The sequence below is a fragment of the Orcinus orca genome, chromosome 17 (genome assembly GCF_937001465.1).
Source record: "Orcinus orca chromosome 17, mOrcOrc1.1, whole genome shotgun sequence".
Taxonomy (NCBI): Eukaryota; Metazoa; Chordata; class Mammalia; order Artiodactyla; family Delphinidae; genus Orcinus; species Orcinus orca.
The window spans coordinates 30704868-30731960 of record NC_064575.1 but is presented as its reverse complement, the minus strand read 5'-3'; the positions used below and the strand labels follow the sequence as shown (position 1 = coordinate 30731960).

Genomic DNA, 27093 nt, shown 5'->3' with positions numbered 1-27093 from the left:
ACTATCTCACACAGTTCTGAGGGTCAAGAATCCAGGAGCGCTTAGCTGGGTGGTTTTGACTCAAGGTACATCATGAATGTGCAGTGAAATTATTGGCTGGAGCTGCAATTATTTGAAAGGGCTGGAGAATCTACTTCTAAGCTCACTCATACAGCTGTTGGCAGGAGGCCTCAGTTTTCCACATGTGCCTCTCCCCTCTATATAGGGCTATTTTTACAACATGGGAGCTGGATTCTCCAGAGTGAGTAATGAGAGAGAGAGAGAAATAACCAACAAGGAAGTCATGATGTATATTATGACCTAACGTTGGAAATCAGGTACCTTCACTTCTGTAGTATTCTGCTCTAGCAAGCAGATACAATGAAATACCAGGAGGTGGGAATTATTTGAGCCACCTTGGAGGCTGATCCCATATATTTCTTTAACTTCTCAACTAGCAAAACCAATGTGTGGATAGTGTGAGAGGACAGAGGTTTAAGAGGCCTATCCTATTTAGGCCCATCCTATTTAGAAGGCACTGAGGTAACTACCACTAATCAAAGATTTTATGATGATTTCTGAATTTTATTTCTAGACATGGATTTAAGTATTTTAAATTTACGTATTTAAGTATTTGAAATTATGAATTTTCTCAAATTTGTTCTCAATCATTTAAGCTACAAGTAAAAATTAAGAGTTTCTATGCATCAGAAGCTGTCAGGGCAATTATGATATGTGTTACGATCAAGTTATGTACAAAAAGCCAAGGATACACAGAGACAGAGGAACTAAATTTACCTGGGGAGTTGGAGAAGGATTCACAGAAGAGGTGTTTCTGAGTTTTGTTTTAAAAGGTTAATAAGATTTTGTAAGACTGACAAAGAGGTAAACAAGAAGATAAACATGAGAAAAACAAATGCAGAGTTTCAGCAAGTTTCAGAAGATAACATACAGAATGATATTATATTTTTAAAGCTATAATTTATTTAAACACACATATTTGATTAAATATAAGTAAGGAATTGAGAAATTCAAACTCAGGTTAGTGATTGCCTCTGGAGGGACTGGGACAGCCACAAGTAAGGGAGAAACCAGAGATAGATTCAATGGTGCTAGTGTTTGAATACGTTTATAGGATTATAGATGTCAGAATCATGTATAACAATTTTTACATATGAAATATTGTATAGTCATTTTTGATATTCAGTGTATTTTGTCAGCAGAGGGGACAGCATATGAAGATGCATGGAGGGGTGAACGAGCTTAGAATAAAATATAGAGACATAATTATGACAAGGAAATTATAAATAATGCATTATATTTCATAATATACAGTTCAGTATCCTGAAATTATATTGGAGTATACAAAGGAAAGAAGATTAGAGATTCAATTGAAAGCAACAAACTCAAAACTCAGAATCTTGCAAAAGAAGCAAGTACTATTTCTGTATTAAGAACCAGGAAGCTGATTTGTCCTTTATTGCCTGCATGATGATAAGATCAAGGCATATTACAATTGAGAATCTTGAATCATGTGAATTAATGATAAGTTACAGGAGCAGTTATTATTTTCACCATTAGGAAAGAGGGCTGGTGGATTTTAATTGTCTAAAACTCATCATGTGCCAACAACTTTTGTTCCCAGTGGCGTTCAAATCACAGGGTGGTACTTCATTTAACAACTTACCCTTTTAAACTATTGTGAAGCTGCAAGTATGGTTTAATTATATTATTGCCAATCATCTGAAGAATGGTAATTACTTAGAGCTTTTGGCCAGTATTTCTGATTAAAAGTGCTATGGCAAACTCAGTAGGCCATAGGTTCATGTCCTGAGCCTATTAATTTTCTTCTAAAGCTTTACTTTATTCCTTAGATGAGGAATCACTCCACCCTTGGAAAAGATGCTTAGAAAAACTTGACTGATCTGAAGTGAACATGAAATGTAATGACTTTTGCTGTTATCATTTTGATTTACTTTTTATTTTTTTTCATTTCTCTTACTAGCCAAAAAAAAAAAAAAAAAAAAAAAAAAAAAGTGACTAAAGCACTATTTTCCTGTGAGAGATTTGAAATGCTTGTTAATTCAACAAGGTCCAAAATGTTGATGGATAATTAACGGTGATATTTATCTGACCAAGAGTGAGAGAATGAGTTCCTACAAGTTTATCTACAAACAAAGTTCAGGATACATTTTTCCTAGGGAAGGGGACGTGATACACAGGAGGAAATTATGAAGATTGGATTATTTTCCTTTTGAAGAATAAAGACAAGGCATAATCCCTGTAAAGCCACATTGGGACTTTCTGACAAAGAAGTTGTATCTGTTTTGATAAAAGAAGGCCAGGAGAGTCTAGAGGTATTTTCCAAACCAGCGCTATGGTCTTGCTGAGCTTAGCTGTCACCAGAGCTTCCTGGGAACCTTGAATGCCAACCCTTGAGTTTTCTGCTCTTGGTTCCACTGACTTGTTTTTCGTTGGTCCTTTGGCTGCTTGATGGATCGTTGTTTTGTAATTAGGTCTGTTTTTTTGTTTTGTTTTTGCGGTACGCGGGCCTCTCACTGTCGTGGCCTCTCCCGTTGCGGAGCACAGGCTCCGGACACGCAGGCTCAGCGGCTATGGCTCATGGGCCCAGCCGCTCCGCGGCATGTGGGATCTTCCCGGACCGGGGCACGAAACTGTGTCCCCTGCATCGACAGGCGGATTCTCAACCACCGCGCCACCAGGGAAGCCCTAGGTCAGTTTTTGATAAAAATAATTATTTCACTTTTAGCCCACTGATGGCATATTCCAGCCAAATTTTACATGTATTTTCTGGGTGTGAGTATGCCCAGAAGCTGAGCATATATGTGTCCTACCACTTTGCACCTTATTTGCAGTTGCAGTGTCTCATCTATATCAAATTTGTACCTTAACAAAGATGTCTCTGATACGAAATCACAGAGGTGCTCATTCCAGAGTTGGTGTTAGATGTCTGACATATAAAAATGCCTGTGACTCATCTTCTCCCTACCTTCCTCTCACCTGTGAGTATCCTATGAGAGACAACCTGAAGTCTTTTCCCTATTTTACGTACTCACAAACAGTCTCACAGTTCCTACATCTCTTATTAAATGACTCCCTCCTTCCTTCTGTTTTTTATCTCTGCCTGTGACTAGCACATGCTCACTAGATGATCCCTGATAGCATGTTTCATTGTTTGTTTTTTTTAACTCAAAGTGGCATCTTAAAAAAAATCCTGTTCTCCAGTATCTCTGAACTCCTGTGCCTTTTTATTCTCCACTGTCTGACGTTGTGAAATTCCACTCTCTGTCCTTACTTCCTCAAATCATTATAATTCCTCCTCTAAAAACAAACTTGTTCTGCATTTCCCAACAATGCAGAATGTGGAACTATCTTGCAGGCAGTAGAAAACTAACAAAAATTTAAGCAAAGACAGTTACCGGAAGTTGTCCTTTCTCCCACTATACATTTTTCCCTATATGCACCCTATAATTTCACTCCCTGTTTTGTCCTTAAGTCATGTTCTTTAATTCCTTTAAATGCATTCTTAAGGTAATAATAATCTCTTATATTTGACATTTTGGGATCATGAGTTTTAATTTTAGGCTCTTTCTTCTCTTTGTATCTGTCACCACAGAAGAATAACAGCCCCAACTCATTGATGCTCATGTGGTTCGACTAAATTTTTGGAATTTACAAATATACATGGAGGACTGGCTCTTTTCCTCAGGAGCTGAGTTATGATGATCCAGGAGTGGACAACATGTAGAGGCCATTAGCAGGGGTTTGACTGAACAAAGTCAGACAAAGTATCTCTGAGAGTTTGCGCTAAATAGATTTACTGTGCACGTTTACTACTAGTGGAAGAGATTTTTTTTTATTTTCAGTGAGAAACAGACCCTCTAAGATAAATACGTTTTGTTCAGATTATGTATGAATTGATTAGAATTTGTATTTACAGAGCTAAGACTAGATTCCTAATTTTCATGACTGCTAGCCTATGACTTTTATTTTACATTATTATAGGCTACTAAGAAAGAGAAGCCTTAGTCTAGGAGTTATAATAACCTAAGTTCTTGTCACAGCTCTGTAAATACAAAGATTTGCTAGTCTTGACAAGATTTGTCCCTTCTGTGCCATAATTTACTCATCTGTGTAAAAGTAGGTATTGTAACTACCCTATATTTTTTGCTGAATTCTTAGAATTATGTTCACTATGAAGGTTACATAAGTGAGATATAGTATATTACATGCTTTCTAATTGGAAGAATATTTCAACAGCAGTAGTAGCAATTTCTGATGCTAATGTTCTTTCTTCAACTTTTATTCTTTATTCTTCTCTTTCAGTTTCTAAATTTCTGTGACTTCACTATCATCACCTCCCCACCACCAACCCCCCTTTTTAAAATCACATATTGGATTTTGCCCATAGATAATCCAATGATAAAATCACACTGATAGTTGAAGTAAAAAGTTCCCCTTATTTTTCTTGGGTAAAATTTTGATAACACCAATTGTCCTTGTCAATTCTATACTTGGATATTAGTTATAATAGTGTCTTTTCTTCTCATTTGCACAGGAAATGACTTATTTCTTGTAGCAGTTCATGAACTGGGACATGCTCTGGGACTGGAGCATTCCAATGACCCTACTGCCATCATGGCTCCATTTTACCAGTACATGGAAACTGACAACTTCAAACTACCTAATGATGATTTGCAGGGCATCCAGAAAATATATGGTAGGTTACCACTGATTCTATTTGGTTAATCCTATAGTGAAGTGCAGAATTTCTGCTCTGTTTTCTTTGTTGAGATAGATGCTCTAAGTATATTAGAGAGATAAATACTGAAAAAAAAAATCTGTTCTATTGACAAAAGTCTTCTATCAATCAAGTTTGGTTGGCAACAATCCCAGATATCTTAATATGCAGATAATGGGAAAGTCTAGGCACTGATAAACTTTTCTTACTGAGTTTAATTGAAACCTGAAATTATAATAAAGGTCAGTTAAGCTTTAGTATTTAAAATTCTGGTAAAAATGTAATAAATGAATATAACCAATAAAAACAATGAGTCATAGAAGGCTTTCATATAAGATACTGAGACTTTGGTAGAAGCTGACAGATTGATTCTCAGTTTATGATATTTGATGGTTGATAGATGCTAGACAAATACTTTGGAAAATGCTGAAAATACTCTTGTGTGATGGATGTAACAAAATGAACTCAAAAACATGTAATTATTGACTAAGAGGTAAAAGGTAACAAATGGCTACGTTTACTAACACATAATTCACAATAAATTTCTAGTAGAGTAAAATAATTTTAATTTATGGGGTTCAGTCAATGAATGCAAGGTAAGACAAAAGGAAGAAACACTATTACACATATTTACTATAATCCTAACTCCCTCAATAGGACAATTGACCTTTATAAAGACATTTATTCCACACAAAATTGTTAAGAACTTGACATTTATTATTAACATATAGAGAATATGCTTTACTAAATTAATGAAGTGAAGCTTTCATTTTACAATACAAAAACAAATGCGTGCTGTCTGTAATATTCAGTACTCAGAAGATGTCATTTGCATTTTTAAATATCACAGTTTAAGTTCACTAATCTGTTTTGCATTCATGAATTTTTCAAGTTCAATGTCTCAGTGGTGACCATTCTCTCAAGGTTAACATTAGTTTTGGAAAAAAAGGTCAACTTTTGTGCTGCTCTTTATTTGGGGGATACTGAGAAAAGAAAAATGTCCGGGACTCAAAACTAAATAGCTCATATGTTGAATGAGCTAGCCAATGCCTATGTGTGTGTCATCAGAAATTCTGCCAAAGTAGTTAACTGAAAGGAGGCTCTTTCTCATGACCTCATGAATTAGTAGTCTAGACTGAAGGTCTGCAAAAGAGTATTCTTTCCATATCTAAATAATAAGTGTGAACAGCTCTGTATTTCTTTTTAAAAACATAAATCCCTTGAGAAATGATGCTTTACATCTGTACCAAATTACATCTATAAACTTTGGCTTGATTTAGAAACCTCTTTTTAGAAATACTTCTTTACATTAATATTTTATTAGTGGTGTTTTAATCAATAGGTGTTTTAGATTCAGTATTCAAATGAAACACTCTTCTAGCAATCTGTGAAAACATTTCATTAGAAGAAAATAATGAAAGTCAGGAAAAGTTGATAAAATACAATTAGATACATAGGGATAGAATAAACTTTGATTTGTTAATGCGCTATTAACAATATTAGAAATATTTGCGTAGAATCGTCTATCAAAATCTAGGATTAACTTTGGTGGAGCTTACATGCATGGTTCCAGTATTCATTTTAATTTATTTATAATTAATACACTACCTACTTCCAAAAAATGATTTGAAAGCAGACTTTCCAATAAGGGCTGTGGTGAAGCTATTTTAAAAATCATTAAAAATTAACAAAGAAGGCCTAGTTACTTGGATCCAGAATTCAGCACAATAAAGACAGTTTCCGATAGACTTAGCAATGGTTTGTTGGGTAAGATGGTTTGTTTTTTCAGGAAGTATACAATCTTAAAGACCTCTTAACTTGCTTAGTCTGAACCCTCCACTGATAAGTGATTGTCCTATGTAGCATATTTTCCAGCACTATTCCAGTTTTAAGTGAGCCAAGTGCTGTCCTCATATTTTCAAAAGGTCCACCTGACAAGATTCCTCCACCAACAAGACCTCTACCGACAGTGCCCCCACACCGCTCTAATCCTCCAGCTGACCCAAGGAAGAATGACCGGCCCAAACCTCCCCGGCCTCCCACTGGCAGACCTTCCTATCCTGGAGCCAAACCCAACATCTGTGATGGGAACTTTAACACTCTAGCTATTCTTCGCCGTGAGATGTTTGTTTTCAAGGTAGGAAGCTGTGATTTTTTTTTTTTTAACGGTAGATCAAGTGTCTACAGTGTCGCTTTAGAAAACAAGTTCTCATTCATTCTAACACCACCTTCCCAGACCTCTCACAGTTAGAAGTTTCAAAAAAAGTATCTTAAAATAAAATGCACAAATGGGCTTAAATGTCTAGCAGAAAATTGTTGTAACATTCTATTTTGGGAATGCATTTATGTCAGCAAAAGCTAAAATGCCTAGAAATGTGAGGCTAAAAAGTGCTGCATGTTATGAACAGATAAAAAAGCATAATTTAAATCATGAATAGGAACTAATAGAGATGATTTGCTTGGGAGCTTAGCCACTTCCAGGCGTACTGCAGCTACTCTATCTTTGGTTTGCACATCTTTATGAGATCCTTATAATTTCACTAGACAGTTAAAGCATTTTTTTTTAAGAGGAGTATTGATCATTTTGTTCAGGGTCTACTGGTAGCCATTTACGTTAAATCTCCTCTATGAGACCATCACTTTGATTTTACATATACATTTTGTTGTTTTCTTTAGGCACGCATTTATAGCTATCTAATTTACATTGTTTTTTAAAAGGTTACAAGCTAAAACTAATTTTACATTTTGCTAAATGTGCTTTTCAGTGACGTTGAGTTCTCCAACAATAACACTAAAAAACAGTGTATCAAAATAAATTATATATACTAAAAAGTGAATGTAATGTAATACTGAAAAATATTTTCCCCTCAATGTTTATAAACCAATCTTAAAGATTAATGAAAACTGTAAGATTTATGTTGGTATTAGGGCACTAAAATAGCTACATTTTACCAATATCATCCATTTAAAAATAAAATAATGTGCTCTCTTTTTCATTAGACATGTATCAATAAATATTGAAATATTGCCCTACTTATCCTATCTACCAGAGGCCATACTTTGAAAATATAGATATTACATAATTTTTAATAGGCAAAGTACTTTATTTCCTATACTGGAAATTAAGATTTGGATTTAATATAATATGCACAAGAGCATCATAATTTCCTGGAAAAAAATCAATGCTTTTCTTCAAACACATGAATAGATTTTTGAATTTTATAAATGCCCTGCAGTGCTTAGTTAGATATCTCCCCTTTAATTTAAGTAGATTAATAAGTTTAAATTCAAGGAGTAAAGAAAAAAGGCTTACTATATATATATGTGTATATCTATATATATACATATATATAGATATACACATATACTCATACTCATTGTGGCTAAGCCCACAGCAACTAGTTGAAATGAACACAAAATGCATTAATTTGTTTATTCTACAAGACACCAAATGACAACTGAAAGATTTTTTTTTTCACTGTTTTGGCTGAATTTCCACATCCAAGCTTTGTACCTTGATATGCTGATATCACCAAAGTGGTGTCAACTTTATGTGAGAATAAGATATGAAATTGACTCTGGGTACATTCATTTCATTCTTCTTGTCTGTCTAATTAGATTGCCAATCTCAGAAGAGACCAGTATCTTCATGTCTAATGATCATTTTTACCAACTTTTTGCTCTGCACATTGTGGGAGATTAGTGAGTGCTCTCATTGACAAAAAAAGATCCTGTGATGGCTGGTTCTTGGAATCAGGAATGAGTAACAAGCACACAGACCAATTCTCAAATAAAATACAGTGGCCACTATTTTCAATGTCAAAGCAAGTGTATAAAGAAACATGAGTAAGGCCTGCTTCTCTAAACTCTCATGGCACCTTGGATTCCTTAATCAAAACTCTCTGCAGGACAGAGTTCCTAAACTCTGTCTGCATTTAATTTCTTTGTTTCACTAGCCCCTCCTCTCTTTCTGAGAATAGGTTCTGTAGAAGATATCTTCTGTATAATTTTTGTACTCATCTCCTCTTTCATATAATGAGTATGTATGCCCAGGGTAGTTTACCAGGTCCCCAGGATGTATGAATAGAAAGTAACACCCCAGTCTTTATGGAGCTCATACTCCAGGAGTGAAGACAAACATAAACCTAAGTACTTTTAAGATACAGGAGGAAACGACATGAAGAGAAAGAACTGAAGTCCAGTTGAGTAGGTCAAAACAACTTGACTGAGAAAAGGCTTATGCTGAATTTTGAGAGACACTTCTTAGGCACATTAAAAAGATTGGTATTTGACGTACTAAAATGTTGATGTACTGCGGGAGAGAAGATAGACATATTAACTCTAGTGCAAAGTGATAAATGTTATAAATCAGAAATATACAAGATTTGATCAAAGGGAAAAGAGGATGATTGAGTGACACCTGCTCCTGGTTAATAGCTACGTGGATTGGGTAACTAATATGTACCTGAATGTAAGCTAGGCACTTTACATTGATAATCTCTAAGCCTTATAATAACACTGCAAGATGAATAGTATTCTCTGTTTTACAAATGTGAAAACTGAAAATCAGGGCTTCCCTGGTGGCGCAGTGGTTGAGAGTCCGCCTGCCGATACAAGGGACGCGGGTTCGTGCCCCGGTCTGGGAAGATCCCACATGCTGCGGAGCGGCTGGGCCCGTGGGCCATGGCCGCTGAGCCTGCGCATCCGGAGCCTGTGCTCCGCAGCGGGAGAGGCCACAACAGTGAGAGGCCTGTGTACTGAAAAAAAAAAAAAAAAAAAAAAAAAAAAACTGAAAATCAGAAAAGTTAAGTAGTCAGTAGTTGAATACAGGTCTACTTGATTCCAGAAACCTATGTCTTCCACCTTAAGTTTTACTAACTGAAAGAGGTAGGGAAAGCTTCAAAAGAAAGGTGGACTTTAAGATATATTTTAAAATAGTAAATATTCAAGAAATATTTATTAAACTCATGTTGTGAGGCTCTGTTTTAGGCACTGGCAGTGTAGCAGTTAAAACACACACACACACACACACAAACTACAGGCTAGACCTTAGTTTCTTGGAGCTTACATTCTAAGTTTTCAGAGTGGACATGTGGTTGAGAGTGCTTCACACAGAGGTTCTGCACCTGCCATGGAAGGCTGTGGGAGGGCATCCACATTGATTGAGCCCCCCAAATCTTGCTTTTCTCTGTTAATGACTGCTGGCCTTTTAACTTCTCTCTCTATACCTACATGATCTAGACTACCTTCACTTCTAAATTAACGTCGTTTTCCCCATACCTGATCTTCCCGCCTGAAGTTACTCTCTGTCAGTCTGTCTTGTGCACACCTACTTTTTAAATGTTCCTTCAATATGATCACCATTAGTTTTTATAGTTTGTTCCTTTATGGCTATCCCTTCAAGTACATTTTAAGATCACCCACTCTTTGATCACACTTTTAATAATGTAACAATTTTCTACTTTTCTTCATTACTAATTCTTTATGCAAACTGGAAACCTCTTTATCTCCTCAACCCTTAACCACTACACTCATTTCACATTAGTTTTACTACCTCAGGCCTCTCTGCCAGTCTCTGCTTATCCATAACTTCCATTCTCAACATCTTCCACATGTCCCAACCTCTTTAACTATTCTTCAACCCCAAATCTCTTTCTAGTGATTTTTATATTTATTCTCTACATCCAATTAGCATGCTTTTTATTTCTATATTCTCTATTTCTCATTTTAATGTGCTTCTTCACTAGATTATAAACTTCAGAGTAGGGATTGGTTCGTATGGACTTTGTGGTGCCCGAGCAAATGAATAGGGATCTCAGTATAATATGCATTTAATGAAACTATAGCTATATCATGTTTATACAACAGTAATCAACAGATAGGACATTACTGAATATATTTCATTCTGGTAGTTCATTATTCCTTGCCCAAGATCTCCATGAGTATTATTTACTTCAATTCTATATGTATGATTTTTAAGTAAAAAATAAGAAAATATAGATATAAATAAAAGGTAATATCATCAAGTAATTTTGTTTTCTAATTGGAAGGAGACTTTTTTTTAAATAGGAGTTTCAGCATAAATCTTTGGGTAGCAATCTTCTTCTTAGGGGATTTGATATACATTGAGCTTCCCAGGCACTCATTTATTTATAGTGACTTCACCTGGATATACTTTCTATATGGGAATATAAATAAATTATATATATATACAATATATTTTATATATTATATATAAATGTATATTTTTATATAATATATTATTATAAATACCATTTTCATATATTATTTATTTATGCATGAGAAAGTTAAGCTTTCCATGCAGCTTCATAATCTTTGGGGAAAGTAAAAACCTAAAGAGAGAAAATGAAAATCAAAAAAAAGTGCCAAGGAACAGAGAAACAAAATAGCAATAACAGAAGAAGCTCTGCCCTTACTTTATAGAAGGTGATTTTTAAGAGTGTTCCCTGAAGAGTGTAAGCTGCTGTTGTGACTGGGTTCACAACAATAACAAAATCTGATTGTTCAAATGAATACTCTCAAAGTTCCTTTGGACAAGACAAAAACATTGAATATTTAGTTATTGTGGTATGAAAGAGAATGGAAAGCAGAATTACTCAACCTTGTAGAGGATATGTTTCAGTACACTGTATATTGTTACGTATGGAAGAATGCAGTGTTAAATATATATATTCTTCTTAAAGCTGAGGACAGTAAGAAAAACTATAAACAGCACCTAAAGTTCTTAGAGCTCAGGAAAAAAAAGGCAAAAGAAAAGAAAAAGGATGATTCCATTGGACTACTGACTAGTTCTTTACATCAAAGGGAACAAGCAAAAGTCAGTGCTTTAAACTGGAGCTAGAAAGGATAGTGTTAAGAGGCAAAGGTGAAAGCTGTATGGAAGAGCTTTCAAGGAAATACAGTAAAGGGTCTTCACAATTAATATAGAAAACCAAGCTCACAGCCCTGAGTAAAGAAAGCATTTCATCATTTATTCAAAAAAAAGGAAAAGAAAAGGAAGGAAAAAAACCAGAAATCATTTGGTTCCTTTTACTTTGTCAAATGTTTGTCTGTTCATTTGTCACAAAATGATTTGTTCTTAAATATGACCAGCTTCATTTACAACCACCTACTGAAGAATCATAGTTATCATTATTTCCATAGAAACAGATTTATTAACACTAGTTAACTGAAAGTACATTTAACCAAGTCTAGTAAGTACAAAGTATGATCCAATTTCATGTGCAATATAGTTTTGTTTCATAAAAGAAAAGATGTTATATGAGAGAGTGAGAAGAAAGATGCTTGTTCAAAGAGATAAATTATATTTCCATAATGTTGATTTGTGACTAAACTCCTTTCAATTGATCAGAATTGAACTTTGTGACTCTTCTATTCAGTAGTTTATAATCTCTTGGTATTTAATGTCAATTCGTTTCTTATTCTATGCTACACATCTCCCATGGAGCAATATTTGCTCCTTTCATTCATTTTTATTTTATTTTAAAATGTTTCTTCCTTTGTTGAATATTCCTCTGTTTCAACTTTATTGTCCTTGAAATCTGGAACTGTGCCTTTCTCACATCACTTGTATAACTATATCACATTACTCACACAGAATATTTCTTCAATTTTTCAAGTGTATATTTTGCCTTTTCTGTATGTATACCATTGAACTTTTGGAATTAAAAGTTGAAAATATGATTTTTCCTTTAAAATGCTTAAATTTTGTCAGGGAAAGGACAACGTGTAATTATCAATCAGAAATTGTTCCTTTAAATTGAAGCCCACAAAACAGAGAACAATAATGGCCCTTTATACTTAAGAGAATATTGGCTTAAGCCTGGGAATAATAAGATAATAGAAATAACTGTGGAGTCCAGGTGGTAACTTACCAATAAGCAGTGTGATCCAGAATAAGAAGAAAACCCAAATGTCAAAATCACTGAATATCTTTGGTCAGCTTTGAAATATCCAACATACAGACCTATAGGCTCAGAGAAGTGAGGAGAGGAAGCACTTGAGAGTTGCATACTAAGGTTCCTACTTGACCTCTCCACTCAGATGCCAAATTCAACATACTTAAACTTGAGCTACTGATCTTCCTTTATGAACCTACTCCCCTGCTTCTCTTTTTCCATTCAAAATAAGGGCAACTCCATCGTCCCATTTATTTAGTAAATAAAACCTAAGGATAAAGCCAAATCCTGTTGGCACCCACTTTTCTCCCCTTCCACTGCCACAGTCCTAGCCAAAGGTACCATCACATCTCACCTTCATATTGGAATATCCTCCACATTCGTTCCCTTGTTTCCTCCCTTGCCCCATCCTTCCAGCCTATTGTCAGTTCTTCATGCAGAATGATCCTGTAAAATCATGCATCAGATCATATAACCGCACTGTCTAAAACCCTTCAATGTCTGCCAAGGTTCCTATCAAACAATCCCACTTCTTGGTATGTATCCAAACGGGGTGGGGAACACTATCTCAAAGAGGTATCTGCACTCCCATGTTCGTTACAGCATTATTCACAGTAGCCAAGGTATGGAAACAAGCTAAGTGTCAACAAGATGAGTAGATAAAGAAAGTGTGACGTATACATATACATATATATACAATGGTATATTATTCACCTTAAAAGAAGAAGGAAATCCTGCCATTTGTGAGGCTATGGATGAATTTAGAGAACATTATGCTTAGGGAAATAAGCCAGACACAAAAAGACAAATATTGCATTATCTCGCTTATATGTAGAATGTGAAAAAGTTAGACTCATAGTAACAGAGAGTAGAATGGTGGTTACCAGGGGCTGAGGGGTGGAGAAATGGGGGATGTTTGTCAAAAGGTAAAACTTTCATTTATAAGATGTATTTCAGTTATAAGATGGAGTAGCATGGTGACTATAAACAAATAATGCATCATTTACCTGAAATTAGCTAAGAGGGTAAATCTCAAGTGTTCTCACCACACACACACACACACACACACACACACACACACACACACACATACATACACAGATTGATAACTATGTGAGGTGATGGATATGCTTATTAGTTTGATTGTAGGTAATCATTTCACAATGTATACTTATATCAAATCATCAAGTTGTGCACTTTAAATATATACAATTTTTATTTGTCAATAGTACCACAATAAAGTTGGGGGAAAAAAATTTATTTCAGGTGCCCACAAGGCTCCATGATCAGCCCTTTTCACTCTCGCCTCTGATATCACCTCCATTTTCTTACTCCAATCACTTTTACTCACTCAATTCCAGGCACACCTGTCTCCCCTCTGTTCCTTGAACTTGCCAGGCTTTCTTGTCTTTGCAGGTCTTTCCCTATCAAATACCAAATATTCACATTATCTTCTAGATTTTTGCTGCTATGTGTAAAAGTCAGAAGACTCTCTCCAACCTCTAGTACTGTCCAAACTGTCTGTTGTTACATAGGTCCACATGGGGCTAGATATATGAAAGGGAACAATATTTGTAGAAATTCAGAAACGTTTCTTGTGAGTTATATAAATTTTGTGCCATTTTTGTGACCCCAAAGAATTGATTTGTCTTTTACAGTTGGATGAATTCTCTCCCAGCTCTCAACTTAATGATTCACTCATTCCCATTGCACAGTGGTGTGTCATTGTTTACATCAGTATAGGATAATACTTAAAATCCTATCTCTAGATGTTAGAGATAAACTTGGAGTCAGATCCTTCTTGTCATAGGCTCCAAGCAAGGACTGTATCTACTCCTCTATTTACTGCTGAATTGCACAGTGCTCTGAACATAGTAGACAATAAATATTTGTTAAATAACTTACATTCCACAATGGCTAATAAATTCCACCATAGGTATGTAGTAAGTTCAGGAAATGGTAGCTATTATATAACAAGACAGACTTGGCATTTTGAATTACTCGTTATATTCATTAACTCAAATTCCCATATTATTTGAAATTATCTTAAAAAGTAACTTTTAGCTGAATAAAGATCACAAAAAATGGCTCTAATTCTTAAGATATAAGGGAAAGGAATGGAAGACTTTTTTATTGTTGTTGTTTATATCATATGACTCCATAAAATGATTAAAAATATTTTGTTAGCAGAGTATTCAAAAAGTATTTTACAAACAAAGAAACAAAAATACTTAGAGAAATTGCACAGAACAGAATAATCTAAAATTACTCTGTGTCAGAGCTTAATTCTGTACTGCCAGGAAGTTTTACCTGATAATATTAATAGTACTTTATAACTGGGGCTAGACTCACATTAGGACAAAGTGAGAAATTGCCAACACAGTATAGGCAGAGAATTAAATAAAATTTCCTTGCACCACAAAATCATAGTATTTCAAATATTTTAGGTAAACATTTTAGGCAGCAACTGGAATTATGTGTAATACTGCATTTTAATGTCAATATTAATTTTTTCAAAATACTTGTATTTAATTATGATTTAAAATTTACTCCTTGAAACATTTAAATTTTTTTATTGATATTTCTGACTGCTTAAGCTGTTGTAGCACATATATAAGAATTCGGTAGAATGGATTCATAGTCACCTGAGTTTCCAATTTCTTCTCTAGGCACTTTATTTTGGGGTAACCATAAACATTTTAAGCACAAATTTGGATACTTGTTTTAGATTCAATAAAACCATTTTTATTAATAGTATAAAACAGAACATTTAAAATATATATATAGTGCATATTTTGGAGACTAAAATATGTTTTATCATGTACATTTTATTTTGTTATTAATTTATAGTATGATTAGGGTGATCCTATATAGTCATGAAAAAATGTTTTTTGAAAGTATATTGCGAACTAATTGAAAAATCATTTCACTCCATAGCAATATGACTCTTCCTATTCTACAATTATTGATCTAAATATTTTCAGTGTCAAAGATATATATTTTCTTATTCCATGTTTGTCATAATCTATATCTTTATATTGAGAGTTTTACAAAGAAAGTTCTCATATTCACCATATATGGTTCAAATCACTTTAACCTTAACGTATGTTTAGTTCAAGATTTATACTGCACATGAAGGTTGGGTTTATTTTTAATTTTAGAAGTTATGAAAACAGCACTTCTCCCAATTTTTTCCTTCATATTTGGCATTTGTGACTATACAACTTTTGACCTCATATTTCTGTAAAGCAAAAATGAAACTTTATTCTTTCCATTCCCTTTTTAAACTTTCAGTTAGTAGTATTGTGATTATCAGTTTGCTTTGTGGGTTATGTGAAGTAATTTAAACATTGAGTCAGCACTTCAAAATTTCTTAAAACACCTGTTTATTTTATCTTTTGCAAGACAGTCTTAACATGTATAAATATCTAAGACAAAGTGGAGTGCAAAGTTCTCATTATTTGTAAATTATGTAACAATCTACTTGAAAACTTCCATGAAAATCAACAGGAAAAAATTACACTACTAACAATGTTAAGAAAGATATTCTGAACCATAGTAAAAAATTGAAATATAGTCTTTCTACTAACCACTTAGAATATAATTGAAAAATAATTTTCTTGACATAAAAAAGTAACTCATAGGATTAAAATTAATTAGCAGTATCTGGCCCATACATATTTATTAAATGATTAGTGTTTTTTACTTTTAACCCTGTCTTGTCTACATTTAACTTTTATAAGGGAGGTTCTTGACTGTTTTATTCATTCCTCTCTATGTGCTTATGATACTTTAAAGTTTCAGTGCATTATATTGTGTTTATTTACATAATTATGAGTAAGATTGGGAAAAAAAGATTTCAGGTTTAAGCTAAAGCATTAATATCTCTTACAATAAATAGGAAATGTGCATAGATTTAAAATTAGTAATCCCATGCATGGCAATTCATCCTGAAATAATGAAGTAAGTCTAAAATGAACAATGGTATTTATTACAGCTTTCTTGCCAATAGGAAAAGATGTTTGAAGCAACCAAAATTATTCAGTAATATGGTAGTGGTGTAGCAAATAATAGTACATCAACTCAGTGGAATGTAATGCAATGACTTGAAGGGTGAATTAAAGAGAATATATGAAACAATGAGACATGATTATGATGTAAACACAAATAAAATAGTAAAACATAAAATTTTATGTATCATGAATTGCAGCATTTGAAATATGTGTGTTGATAAGCCATAGAAATTATAGAAAAGTGATGTTAGACAAATCTTAAATGATGGAATTGTGAGTGGTTTTTTAAATGTGTACTATTGTGATAATGTTGCATACACATATAATAGTTCAAAATAGAGTTGCACAACAAAAGATAGATATCTGTGAAGGCTGTAGTACATCAAATAATAGGGAAGCCATATTATTTTCAAAAATATAGGTAGTAAAAAGTTATTAAAGTATACAGTGGGAGGTGTGGGTAGGATGATAGAGTATGAAAACTCTGAGCTCACCTTCCCCCATGAGCGTACCAAAATTACAACTATTTACAGAGCAACTATCAATGAGAACAACCTGAAGAAAAGATTTTCAGCAACTAATGCTTTAAGGAAGAAACCACAACCAGATGGGTATAATGGGTGGAGACGCAATAGAGTCAAGACCTACAGCTCCAGGTAGGCAACCCCCAAATGGGAGAATAATCACAATTTCAAGGGTTCTCCACCAAGGAGCAGTGTCTGATCCCCACATTGGTCTCCACAGCCTGGGGGTCCTTCAATGGAAAGATGAGCCCCCAGAATATCTGACTTTAAAGGTAAATGTGGCTTGTGTATGAGAGAGGAAAATGGCTGTAAGAAACAGAGGCTATGCACTTAAAGGAGGCCCACAAATTCTCACGCACTCTGCCGATGAGTGTAGAGGCAGTAATTTGAAAAGAGCCTAGGGCAGACCCAAGTGCTAATCTTAGAGAGTCGCCTTTAGGGGCAGGTGACAACTGGGATTCCCGCTGGAGATACAGATGCAGGCTGCAACCATTTGGGGAGCCCATTCTACCACGAGCACACTGGTGCTGACAAGCACAACTTTGGAATCCTCCCTGTAGCTCATAAGCATTCGGGGCTCACCTACCCACTCACCAGTTGGCACAAGTCCCAGGATTTCCTGAGCTGAGCAACAACAGTGTAAGGACCAAGCCCCAACTAATAGTGGGCCAAGGACTCAGCCCCACCCACTAGCAGGCTGGCTCCAGTCCTGGGCCCTACCACCTGGGCCCCCACTACCAGGACCCAGCACCACCCACCAGTGGACAGGCACCAGCCCTGAGATGCCTCAGGCCAGGCAGCCAGCTGCACAGGGTACCAGTTGCTGACAGCTTCAGTATGAAGCAGAGCCTGATAGCCAAATATGTTAGAGGGCAGCTCCACCTACTAATGAGCCACAGTACTTGTCCCCACTACAACAGAAGGTCTCATGAAGCCCACACAGGGGCACCCCTAGAGTATATAGCTCTGGTGACCAGAGAGGAGTGTACTGTTGAGCCCCATAGCATCTCCAACATACGGCCATTTTTCCAAGATCAGGAAATATTAACAAACTACCTAGTACATAGAAATAAAAACAGAAAATTAGGCAAAATGAGACAACAGAAGAATATGCTCCAAACAAAAGAACAAGATAAAAACAAAGAAGAGCTAGGGAAAATGGAGATAAAGATTCTACCCAATAAGGAGTTTAAGATAATGATCATAAAGATGCTCAATGAGAAGACTGGATGAACACAGACATACAGAAGCTTAACAGAGTTAGAAAATATATACAAGAACCAAACAGCTGAAGAATACAATAACTGAAATAAATACCCTTGAAGGAGTCAAGTAGATTCAATGATATACAGAGGAATGGATCAGTGAACTGGAAAACAGAGTAGTGGAAATCACCCATGCTGAACAGAAAAAAGAAAAAAATAATAAATTAAAATTTTAATTAAGATTTTTTAAGGGACCTTGGGTACGATATCAAGTGTAACTAATATTCACATTATAGAGCTCCCAAAAGGAGAAGAGAGACAAAAAGGAGCAGAAAACTTATATGAAGACATAACAGCTGAAAACTTCCCTAACCTGGGAAAGGACAGAGCCATCCAGGTCCAGGAAGCACAGAGATTCCCAAACAAGATCAATTCAGAAGAGGTCCACAATAAACACATTATAATAAAAATGGCATAAAATGCAGACAAAGAGCTAATCTTAAAAGCAACAAGGAAAAGCAATTAGTTACATACAAGAGAACTCCCATAAGACAATCAGCTGACATTTCAGCAGAGACTTTGCAAACCAGAAAGAGTGGTACAATATTTAAAGTAATAAGAGGAAAAAGCCTACAAACAAGAATTATCTACTCAGAAATGCTATCACTCAGATTTGAAGAAGAAATTAAGAGTTTTATAGACAAACAGAAAATGAAAGAGTTTAGCACCACTAAAATGATTTTACAAGAAATATTAAGTGGACTTCTCAAGGTGGAAAAGAAAAGATGACCACTAGAAATATGAAAATTAGAAAAGAAAAATCCCATGACTAAAGGCAAATATTCAGGAAAGGTAGTAGATCAAACCCACCTGCAAAGCTAGTAGGAAGTTTAAAAGATAAAGTTAGTAAAATAATCTATATTCACAATAAGTAGTTAAGGAATACACAAAACAAAAAGTTGTAAAATATAAGGTCAAAAACACTAAACTGGCTGCAGGGAGTGAAAATGAATGGTTGTTACATTGAATTCAAATGTAAAAAGATCATTAACTTAATCATGTAATGTACATATTGTTTTATACACACCTCATAGTAAGCACAAACCACAACTATATAATATATGCAAACACACAAAAAAGAGAAAGGAACCCACACATAACACTAAAGAGAGTCATCAAATCAAAGGGAAAAGAGCTAAACGACAAGAAAGAGATTAACATTCCAATAAATAATTACTGTAAATATAAATGAAGTGAATGTTCCAATCAAAAGAGTGGCTGAATGGATTAAAAAAAAAGCAAGACCCACATATATATATTGCCATAAGGGACTCACTTCAATTCTAACACAGACCATAAGTGAAGGAATGGAAAAAAAGTGTACCATACAAATGGAAATGAAAAGAAAGCTGGGGTAGCAATATTTATATCAGATAAAATAGACTTTACAACAAAGACTGTAACAAGAGACAAAGAAGAACATTATATAATGATGAACAGATGAAGCAGAAGATATAAGAATTATAAATATAAAGGTACCCAATATAGGAGCACATAAATACATGCACAAGATACTAGTAAGCATAAATGGAGAAATTTACAGTAACAGAATAATAGTAGAGGACTTTACTACCCCACTTATATCAATGGATAGGTCATGTAGACAGAAAATCAGTAAGGAAACAAGGGCCTTAAGTGACATATTAGACTAGATGTACTTAATACATGTACTTAATAGATATATGGAGAACATTCCATTCCAAAGCAGCAGAATACATTCTTATCAAGTGCACCAGGAATATTCTCCAGGATAGATCACATGCTAGGCCACAAAATATATCTTAATAAATTCAAGAAGATTGAAATGATATCAAGCATCTTTTCTGACCACAATGCTATGAGACTAGAAATCAACTATAGAGGAAAAAATGCAAAAAACACAAACACATGAAGGCTAAACAATATGGCACTAAACAAACAATGGGTCACTGAAAAAACCAAGATGGATATCCAATATTATCTGGAGATAAAAGAAAATGGTAACACAACTATCCAAAATCTATGGGATTCAGCAAAATCATTTCTAAGAGGAAACTTTATAGTGATAAAAGCCCATCTCAGGAAACAAGAAAAGTCTCACATAAACGACCTAATCAAAAAACTAGAAAAAGATGAACAAACAAAACTCAAAGTTAGTAGAAGGAAAGAAATAATAAACATCAAAGCAGGAATAAATAAAATAGAAACAAACAAAAAAAAAACAACAGAAAAGATCAATGAAACTAAGAACTGGTTCTTTGAAAAGATTAAAAAAATTAGTAAATTTTGGCAGACCTGTCAAAGGAAAAAGAGAGAAAGGTCCCAAAATAAATGAAATCAGAAATGAAAGAGAATTTTCAGCTGACACCACAGAAATACAAAGGATCATAAGAGATTACTACAAACAGTTATATGTCAATAAAATGGACAACCTGATTGATATGAATAAAATCCTAGAAATGTACAGTATCCTAAGACTATGTCTGGAAGAAATAGAGAATATGAACAGACAAGTTATGAGTAATTAAACTGAACCAGAACTGAAAAAAAGAAGTTTAGGACCAGAAGGCTTTACAAGTGAATTCTACCAAACATTTAGAGAAGAATTAATACATATCCTTCTCAAACTACTCCAAAATATTCAAGAGGAAGGGATGCTTACAAAGTCGTTCCAAGAGAACAGCAACATGCTAACACCTAAACTAGACAAAGACACCACCAAAATAAAAAAAAAAGATAATTACTGGTCAACATCAATGAAGAATATAAATGCAAAAATCATTGACAAAATATTAGCAAACTTAATTCAACAACACATTAAAAGGACCATAAACGCTAATCAAGTATGATTTACCCAAGGATGAAAGGATAGTTCAATATATGCAAATCAATCATTGCAACACCTCACATTAACAAATTGAAAAATAAAACTCATGTGATTATCTCAATAGATGAAGAAAACGCTTATGACAAAATTCAACATCCACTTATGACCAAAATTTTCAAGAATGTGGTATAGAGGGACCATACCTCAATGTAATAAAAACTTTATATGACAAGCCCACAGGTAACAAACACAATGGTGAAAAGCTAAAAGCATTTCCTCTAAGATAAGAAACAAGAAAAGAATGCCCACTCTCATCACTTTTATTCAACATAGTATTGGAAGTCCTAGTCACAGCAGTCGGACAAAGAAAAGAACTAACAGGAATCCAAAATGGAAAGGAAGATGTAAAACTGTCACTGTTTGCAGATAACACAATACTATAGAGCATTCTAAAGACACTGCCAAAAAATATTAGAACTCATAAATAAATTCAGTAAAGTTGTGGGAATAGTTAATATACACAATTTTGTTACATTTCTATACATTAAAAAGAAACGATCAGAAAGAGAATTCAAGAAAACAATTTACTCTTACATTTGCATCAAAAAATAACATACCCCTGAATAAATCTAACCAAGGAGGTAAAAAGACCTTTACTCAGAAAACTGTAAGACACTGATGAAAGAAATTGATTTTGACACAAATCCACAGAAAGATACACTGTGCTCATGGATTGGAAGAATTAATGTTGCTAAAATGAACATACTACCCAAGTTAATCTACAGGTTCAATGCAATACCTATAAAAATTCCAATGACATTTTTCACAGAACTATGAAAAATAATTCTAAAATTTGTGTGTAACTACAAAAGATTTTGAATAGCCAATACAACCTTGAGAAAGAAGAACAAGTTTAGAGGTAAAAGCTCCGTGATTTCAAACTATACTACAAAGCTACAGTAATCAAAACGGTATGATACTGGCACAAAAACAGACACATAGATCAATGAAACAGAATAGAGAGCCCAGAAATGAGCCCATACTTACATGATCAATTAATCTATGACCAAAAATAGCAAGACTATACAATGGGAAAAACAGCCTCTTCAATAAATGATGTTGAGAAACTGAATAACTACATTCAAAATAATTAAACTGGACTATTTTCTCATATCATATACAAAAAAAAAAACAAAAACAAAACCCTCAAAATAGATGAAAGACTCAAATGTAAGACCTGAAACCATACAACTCCTAGAAGGAAGCATAGGCAGTATGTTTTTGACACTGGTCTTAAGAATATACATGTATATGTGTATATATATATTTGGTATATCTCCTCATGCAAGGGCAACAAAAGCAAAAATAAACAAATGGAACTACATCAAACTAAAAAGCTTTTCCAGAGCAAAGGAAACTATAAACACTAAGAAAAGGCAGGCTACTGAATGGGAGAAGATATTTGCAAATGATATATATGGTAAGAGGTTAATATCCAAATATTCAATGAACTTATACAACATCAGAAAACAAATAAGCTGATTAAAAAATGAACAGAGGAACTGAATAGACATTTGTCCAAAGAAGAAATACAGATGGCCAACAGACGCAGGGATGTTCAACATCATTACTCATCAGGGAAATGCAAACCAAAACCTCAGTGAGATATCACCTTACATCTATCAGAATGGCTGTTATTGAAAGGACAACAAATAAGTGTTGGTGAGGTTGTGCAGAAAAGGGGACGTTTATGCACTGTTTGGAGGAATGTAAATTGGTGCAGCCAATATGGAAAATAGTATAGAGGTTCTTTAAAAAATTAAAAATAGAACTACCATGTGATTCAGCATTTTACTCCTGGGTATTTATCTGAAGAAAACAAAAACACTAATTCAAAAAGACATGTGCACCCCTATGTTCACTGTAGCATTATTTAAAATAGTCAAGACATGAAAGCAACCTAAGTGCTCATCAGTAGATTAATGGATAAAGATGTCATATACATATATATACACACACATATATATATACAAAATAGATGATGTAATATATTACATAGCTGTTTAAAAGAATGAGATTTTGCCATTTGAGACAACATGGGTGGACCTAATGGATATTTTGCCAAGTGAAATAGGTCATACTGAGAAAGGCAAATATGGTATGATTTCACTTATATGTGGAATCTAAAAAACATAACTAATGAACAAACATAACAAAACAGAAACAGAGTCATTGATACAGAGGTGAAACAGGTGGTTTCCAGATGGGCTGAGGGTGGGAGGATGAATGAAATAAGTGAGGGAGATTAAGAGGTACAAACTTCTAGTTACAAAATAAATAAATCATGGGAATAAAATGTACAGCATGGGGAATATAGTCAATAATATCATAATATATTTGTATGGTGACAGATCATAACTAGACTTATCAGGGTGATCATTTTGTAATGTAGAGAAATATTGAATCACTAGGTTGAGCTTGGAGTTAATATAGTGTCAGTGAGTTATACTTCAATTTAAAAATAGTTCGAGTGCATACTCAGAAAATAATACCTGCAACCCTATCATTTTATTTAAGTTAAAAAAATTAAAAATTAAGTATTCATTTGAATTTTTCCTTAGACTGTGAAAATGAGTATGCTCAAAATTACAGTGATAACTTTTGATAATGTGATTTAATCTGGCTAGCAAAGATGTACAATTAGATGAGGATCTTGCCCAGCATGCATTTATCATGAGTAAGAATAGTCTCTAGAAAGTCAAGCTTACTAAATATTTTGCTTACAGTTTTGCCATTTTGTAGGCACCATGGTGAGAATTTATTCAGTTTACTATAGAAGTAGTTTTAAATCATGAAAAGTGACAAGGTATTTGGCAATTAATCCAGAGAGTGTTGTTAATTTATGCAATGTGACAGCTGTCATATAGCAAGTTTGTCAGCTCAACACTGATAAATTGAATTGTAAGCTGTGTAAGTCACTTACCACAAAGACTGGTACATAGCAAATGCTCCAGTAATTTCAGCAACTGCTATTAATGTTGCAATAGTAGTTGATGGTGTTGTTGCTATTATTATTATTATTACTATTAGTGTTGTGCAAAGCACTATGGTTGACCTTAAAGAGATTGCATAGGAGTCTATGACAACACTATTTGCTCTTAAGAATCTAACTATTGTATTCATTATTTTTTATTTTTTAAAGTTTTGAATGACTACCAAATAATAGCTAGACATTGGGAATGAAATGAAGTCCAAGCCACTCCCTTTTCTTTCCTTCAGGAAGATAATAGTCTAGCAGAGGAGATATCAGTAACTTGATGATCACAATGCCTTGTGATATACTTTAATAGGTTAATGCACAAAGTGCAGTGGGAGCACATAGGAGGACCACAAAAAGGAAGGATTTCTTGTAGAAGATATCTAATCTGCATCTGTTTGACCAATGTAAACTTAGCCAAGCTTGGAGGTAAGAAGGTGTAAGGTGCTGTGGGCAGCTAATGAAATTTGATGACAGATACAATTGGGACTACTTCCTAAAGGATCATTAATGCCATGTTGAGAACTTGAGGCTTTGTTCTGCAGGCTAGGTTAACTGCCCAGAAGAATTGACTAGGAGTGACTAGGTAGGAAAATAATGTAGGGGACAGAGCTAATGAGAAATATTAAGTCAATGTTGGCTTCTGGGAGAAGAACTGGTAAGAGCAAGACTGAGCCCCATTAATAATAGGTGGTATTGAAGACAACAAGCAAAACAGGGATTTGATGACCAGGGCAAAAGAGCAGCTCTAAGAATTGCAAACCTAGGAATAGGTGGTTGGTCACTGAATCACAGAGGGCCAGGACTGAATGTTTTTAAAAGATACCACTTGCCTCTAAATGTCATGGAGCTGAAATTATGAAGAGAATCAGAGGGTCACATGACAAGATGTCCTACCTGGAATTGGATGAGAAGTACCAGGCCCTTCAAGTACCAGAATATTGAGATTTCTGTAAAAAGAAGTTACAATGTTTCTCTTTCTCTGTAAAAGTATTATTTACTGAAACTTTATTTTTTAAAAAAGGTATATTATATTCTTTTAAAGTTATTTTTAAAATTTATTTTATTGAAGTATAGTTGATTTACAATGTTGTGTTAATTTCTGCTGTACAGCAAAGTGATCCAGTTATACATATTTATACATTCTTATTCATATCCTTTTTCATTATGGTTTATCAGGATATTGAATATAGTTGCCTGTGCTATATTCAACAACGACCTTGTTGTTTATCCATTCTATATACCAGGGGTCCCCAAACCCTGGGCCGTGTATCAGCGGTCCGCGGCCAGTTAGGAACTGGGCCAAACAGCCGGAGGTGAGCGGTGGGCTAGCGAGCAAAGCTTCATCTGCTGCTCCCCATTGCTCCCATTACCACCTGAACAATCCCCCCTCCCCGGTCTGTGGAAAAATTGTCTTCCATGAAACCAGTACTTGGTGCCAAAAAGGTTGGGGACTGCTGCTATATATAATAGTTTGCATCTGCTATCCCAATCTCCCAATCCATCCCTCTTCCACCCCCACCTTGGCAACCACAAGTCTGTGAGTCTGTTTCATGGATAATTTCATTTGAGTCCACATAAATGATATCATATGGTATTTGCCTTTCCCTTTCTGACTTACTTCACTTAGTATTATAATCTCCAGGTCCATCCATGTTGCTGCAAATGGCATTATTTCGTTATTTTTTATGACTGAGTAGTATTCCATTGTATATATGTGTCACATCTTTATCCATTCATCTGTTGATGGACATTTAGGTTGTTTTCTTGTCTTGGCTATTGTGAATAGTGCTGCTATGAATATAGGGGTGCATGTATCTCTTTGAATTATAGTTTTGTCCAGATATATGCCCAGAGGTAGGATTGCTGGATCATATGGCAACTCAATTTTTAGTTTTTTGAGGAAACTCCATACTGTTTTCCATAGTGGCTGCATCAATTTACATTCCCACCAACAGTGTAGGAGGGTCCCCTTTTCTGCACACCCTCTCCAGCATTTATTTGTAGATTTTTTAAAAGACTTTTCTTATTTATTTATTTATTTGGTTGCACTGGCTGTTAATTGCAGCTCGCCTGCTCCTTAGTTGCGGCTCACCGGCTCCTTAGTTGTGGCATGCAAACTCTTACTCGTGGCATGCATGTGGGATCTAGTTCCCTGACCAGGAATTGAAACTGGGCCCCCTGCATTGGGAGTTCAGAGTCTTACCCACTGTGCCACCAGGGAAGTCCCTGTAGAGTTTTTTAATGATGGCCATTCTGACCGGTGTGAGGTGGTACCTCATTGTGGTTTTGATTTGCATTTCTCTAATAATTAGCCATGTTGAGCATCTTTTCATGTGCCTGTTGGCCATCTGTACATCTTATTTGGAGAAATGTTTATTTAGGTCTTCTGCCCAGTTTTCAATTGGGTTGTTTGGGTTCTTTGTTGTTGTCATTGTTGAGTTGTATGAGCTGTGTGTATATTTTGGAAATTAAGTTCTTGTCCATAACATAATTTTCAAATATTTTCTCCCAGGCCATAGTTGTCATTACATTTCATTTACGGTTTCCTTTGCTGTACAAAAGCTTGTAAGTTTGATTAGGTCCCATTTGTTTATTTTCTCTTTTATTTCTATTGCCTAGGGAGATTGACCTATGAAAACATTGGTATGATTTACATCATATTCTTAAAATGCCCTATCAAAGGGCAGGAGGCATTTATATTGAGAACTAAGTGTGTCTATTGTTAAACCACTGTTTTTTGGCATTTAACCTAGAGAAGTTGCTGAGTCTCTGCATTCATTGGTCT

The 27093-nt window shown here is 34.7% G+C and overlaps 1 protein-coding gene across 1 annotated transcript in view; it reads left to right on the top strand.

The window, feature by feature from the left end:
- MMP16 (matrix metallopeptidase 16) overlaps window positions 1-27093 on the top strand; it is a 354542-nt gene that overhangs the window by 229847 nt on the left and 97602 nt on the right. Inside the window, exons 5-6 of the mRNA XM_049700393.1 lie at window positions 4559-4720; window positions 6667-6878. Of these exons, the coding sequence (XP_049556350.1) occupies window positions 4559-4720; window positions 6667-6878 (374 nt within the window). The remainder of the gene's footprint in view (window positions 1-4558; window positions 4721-6666; window positions 6879-27093) is intronic.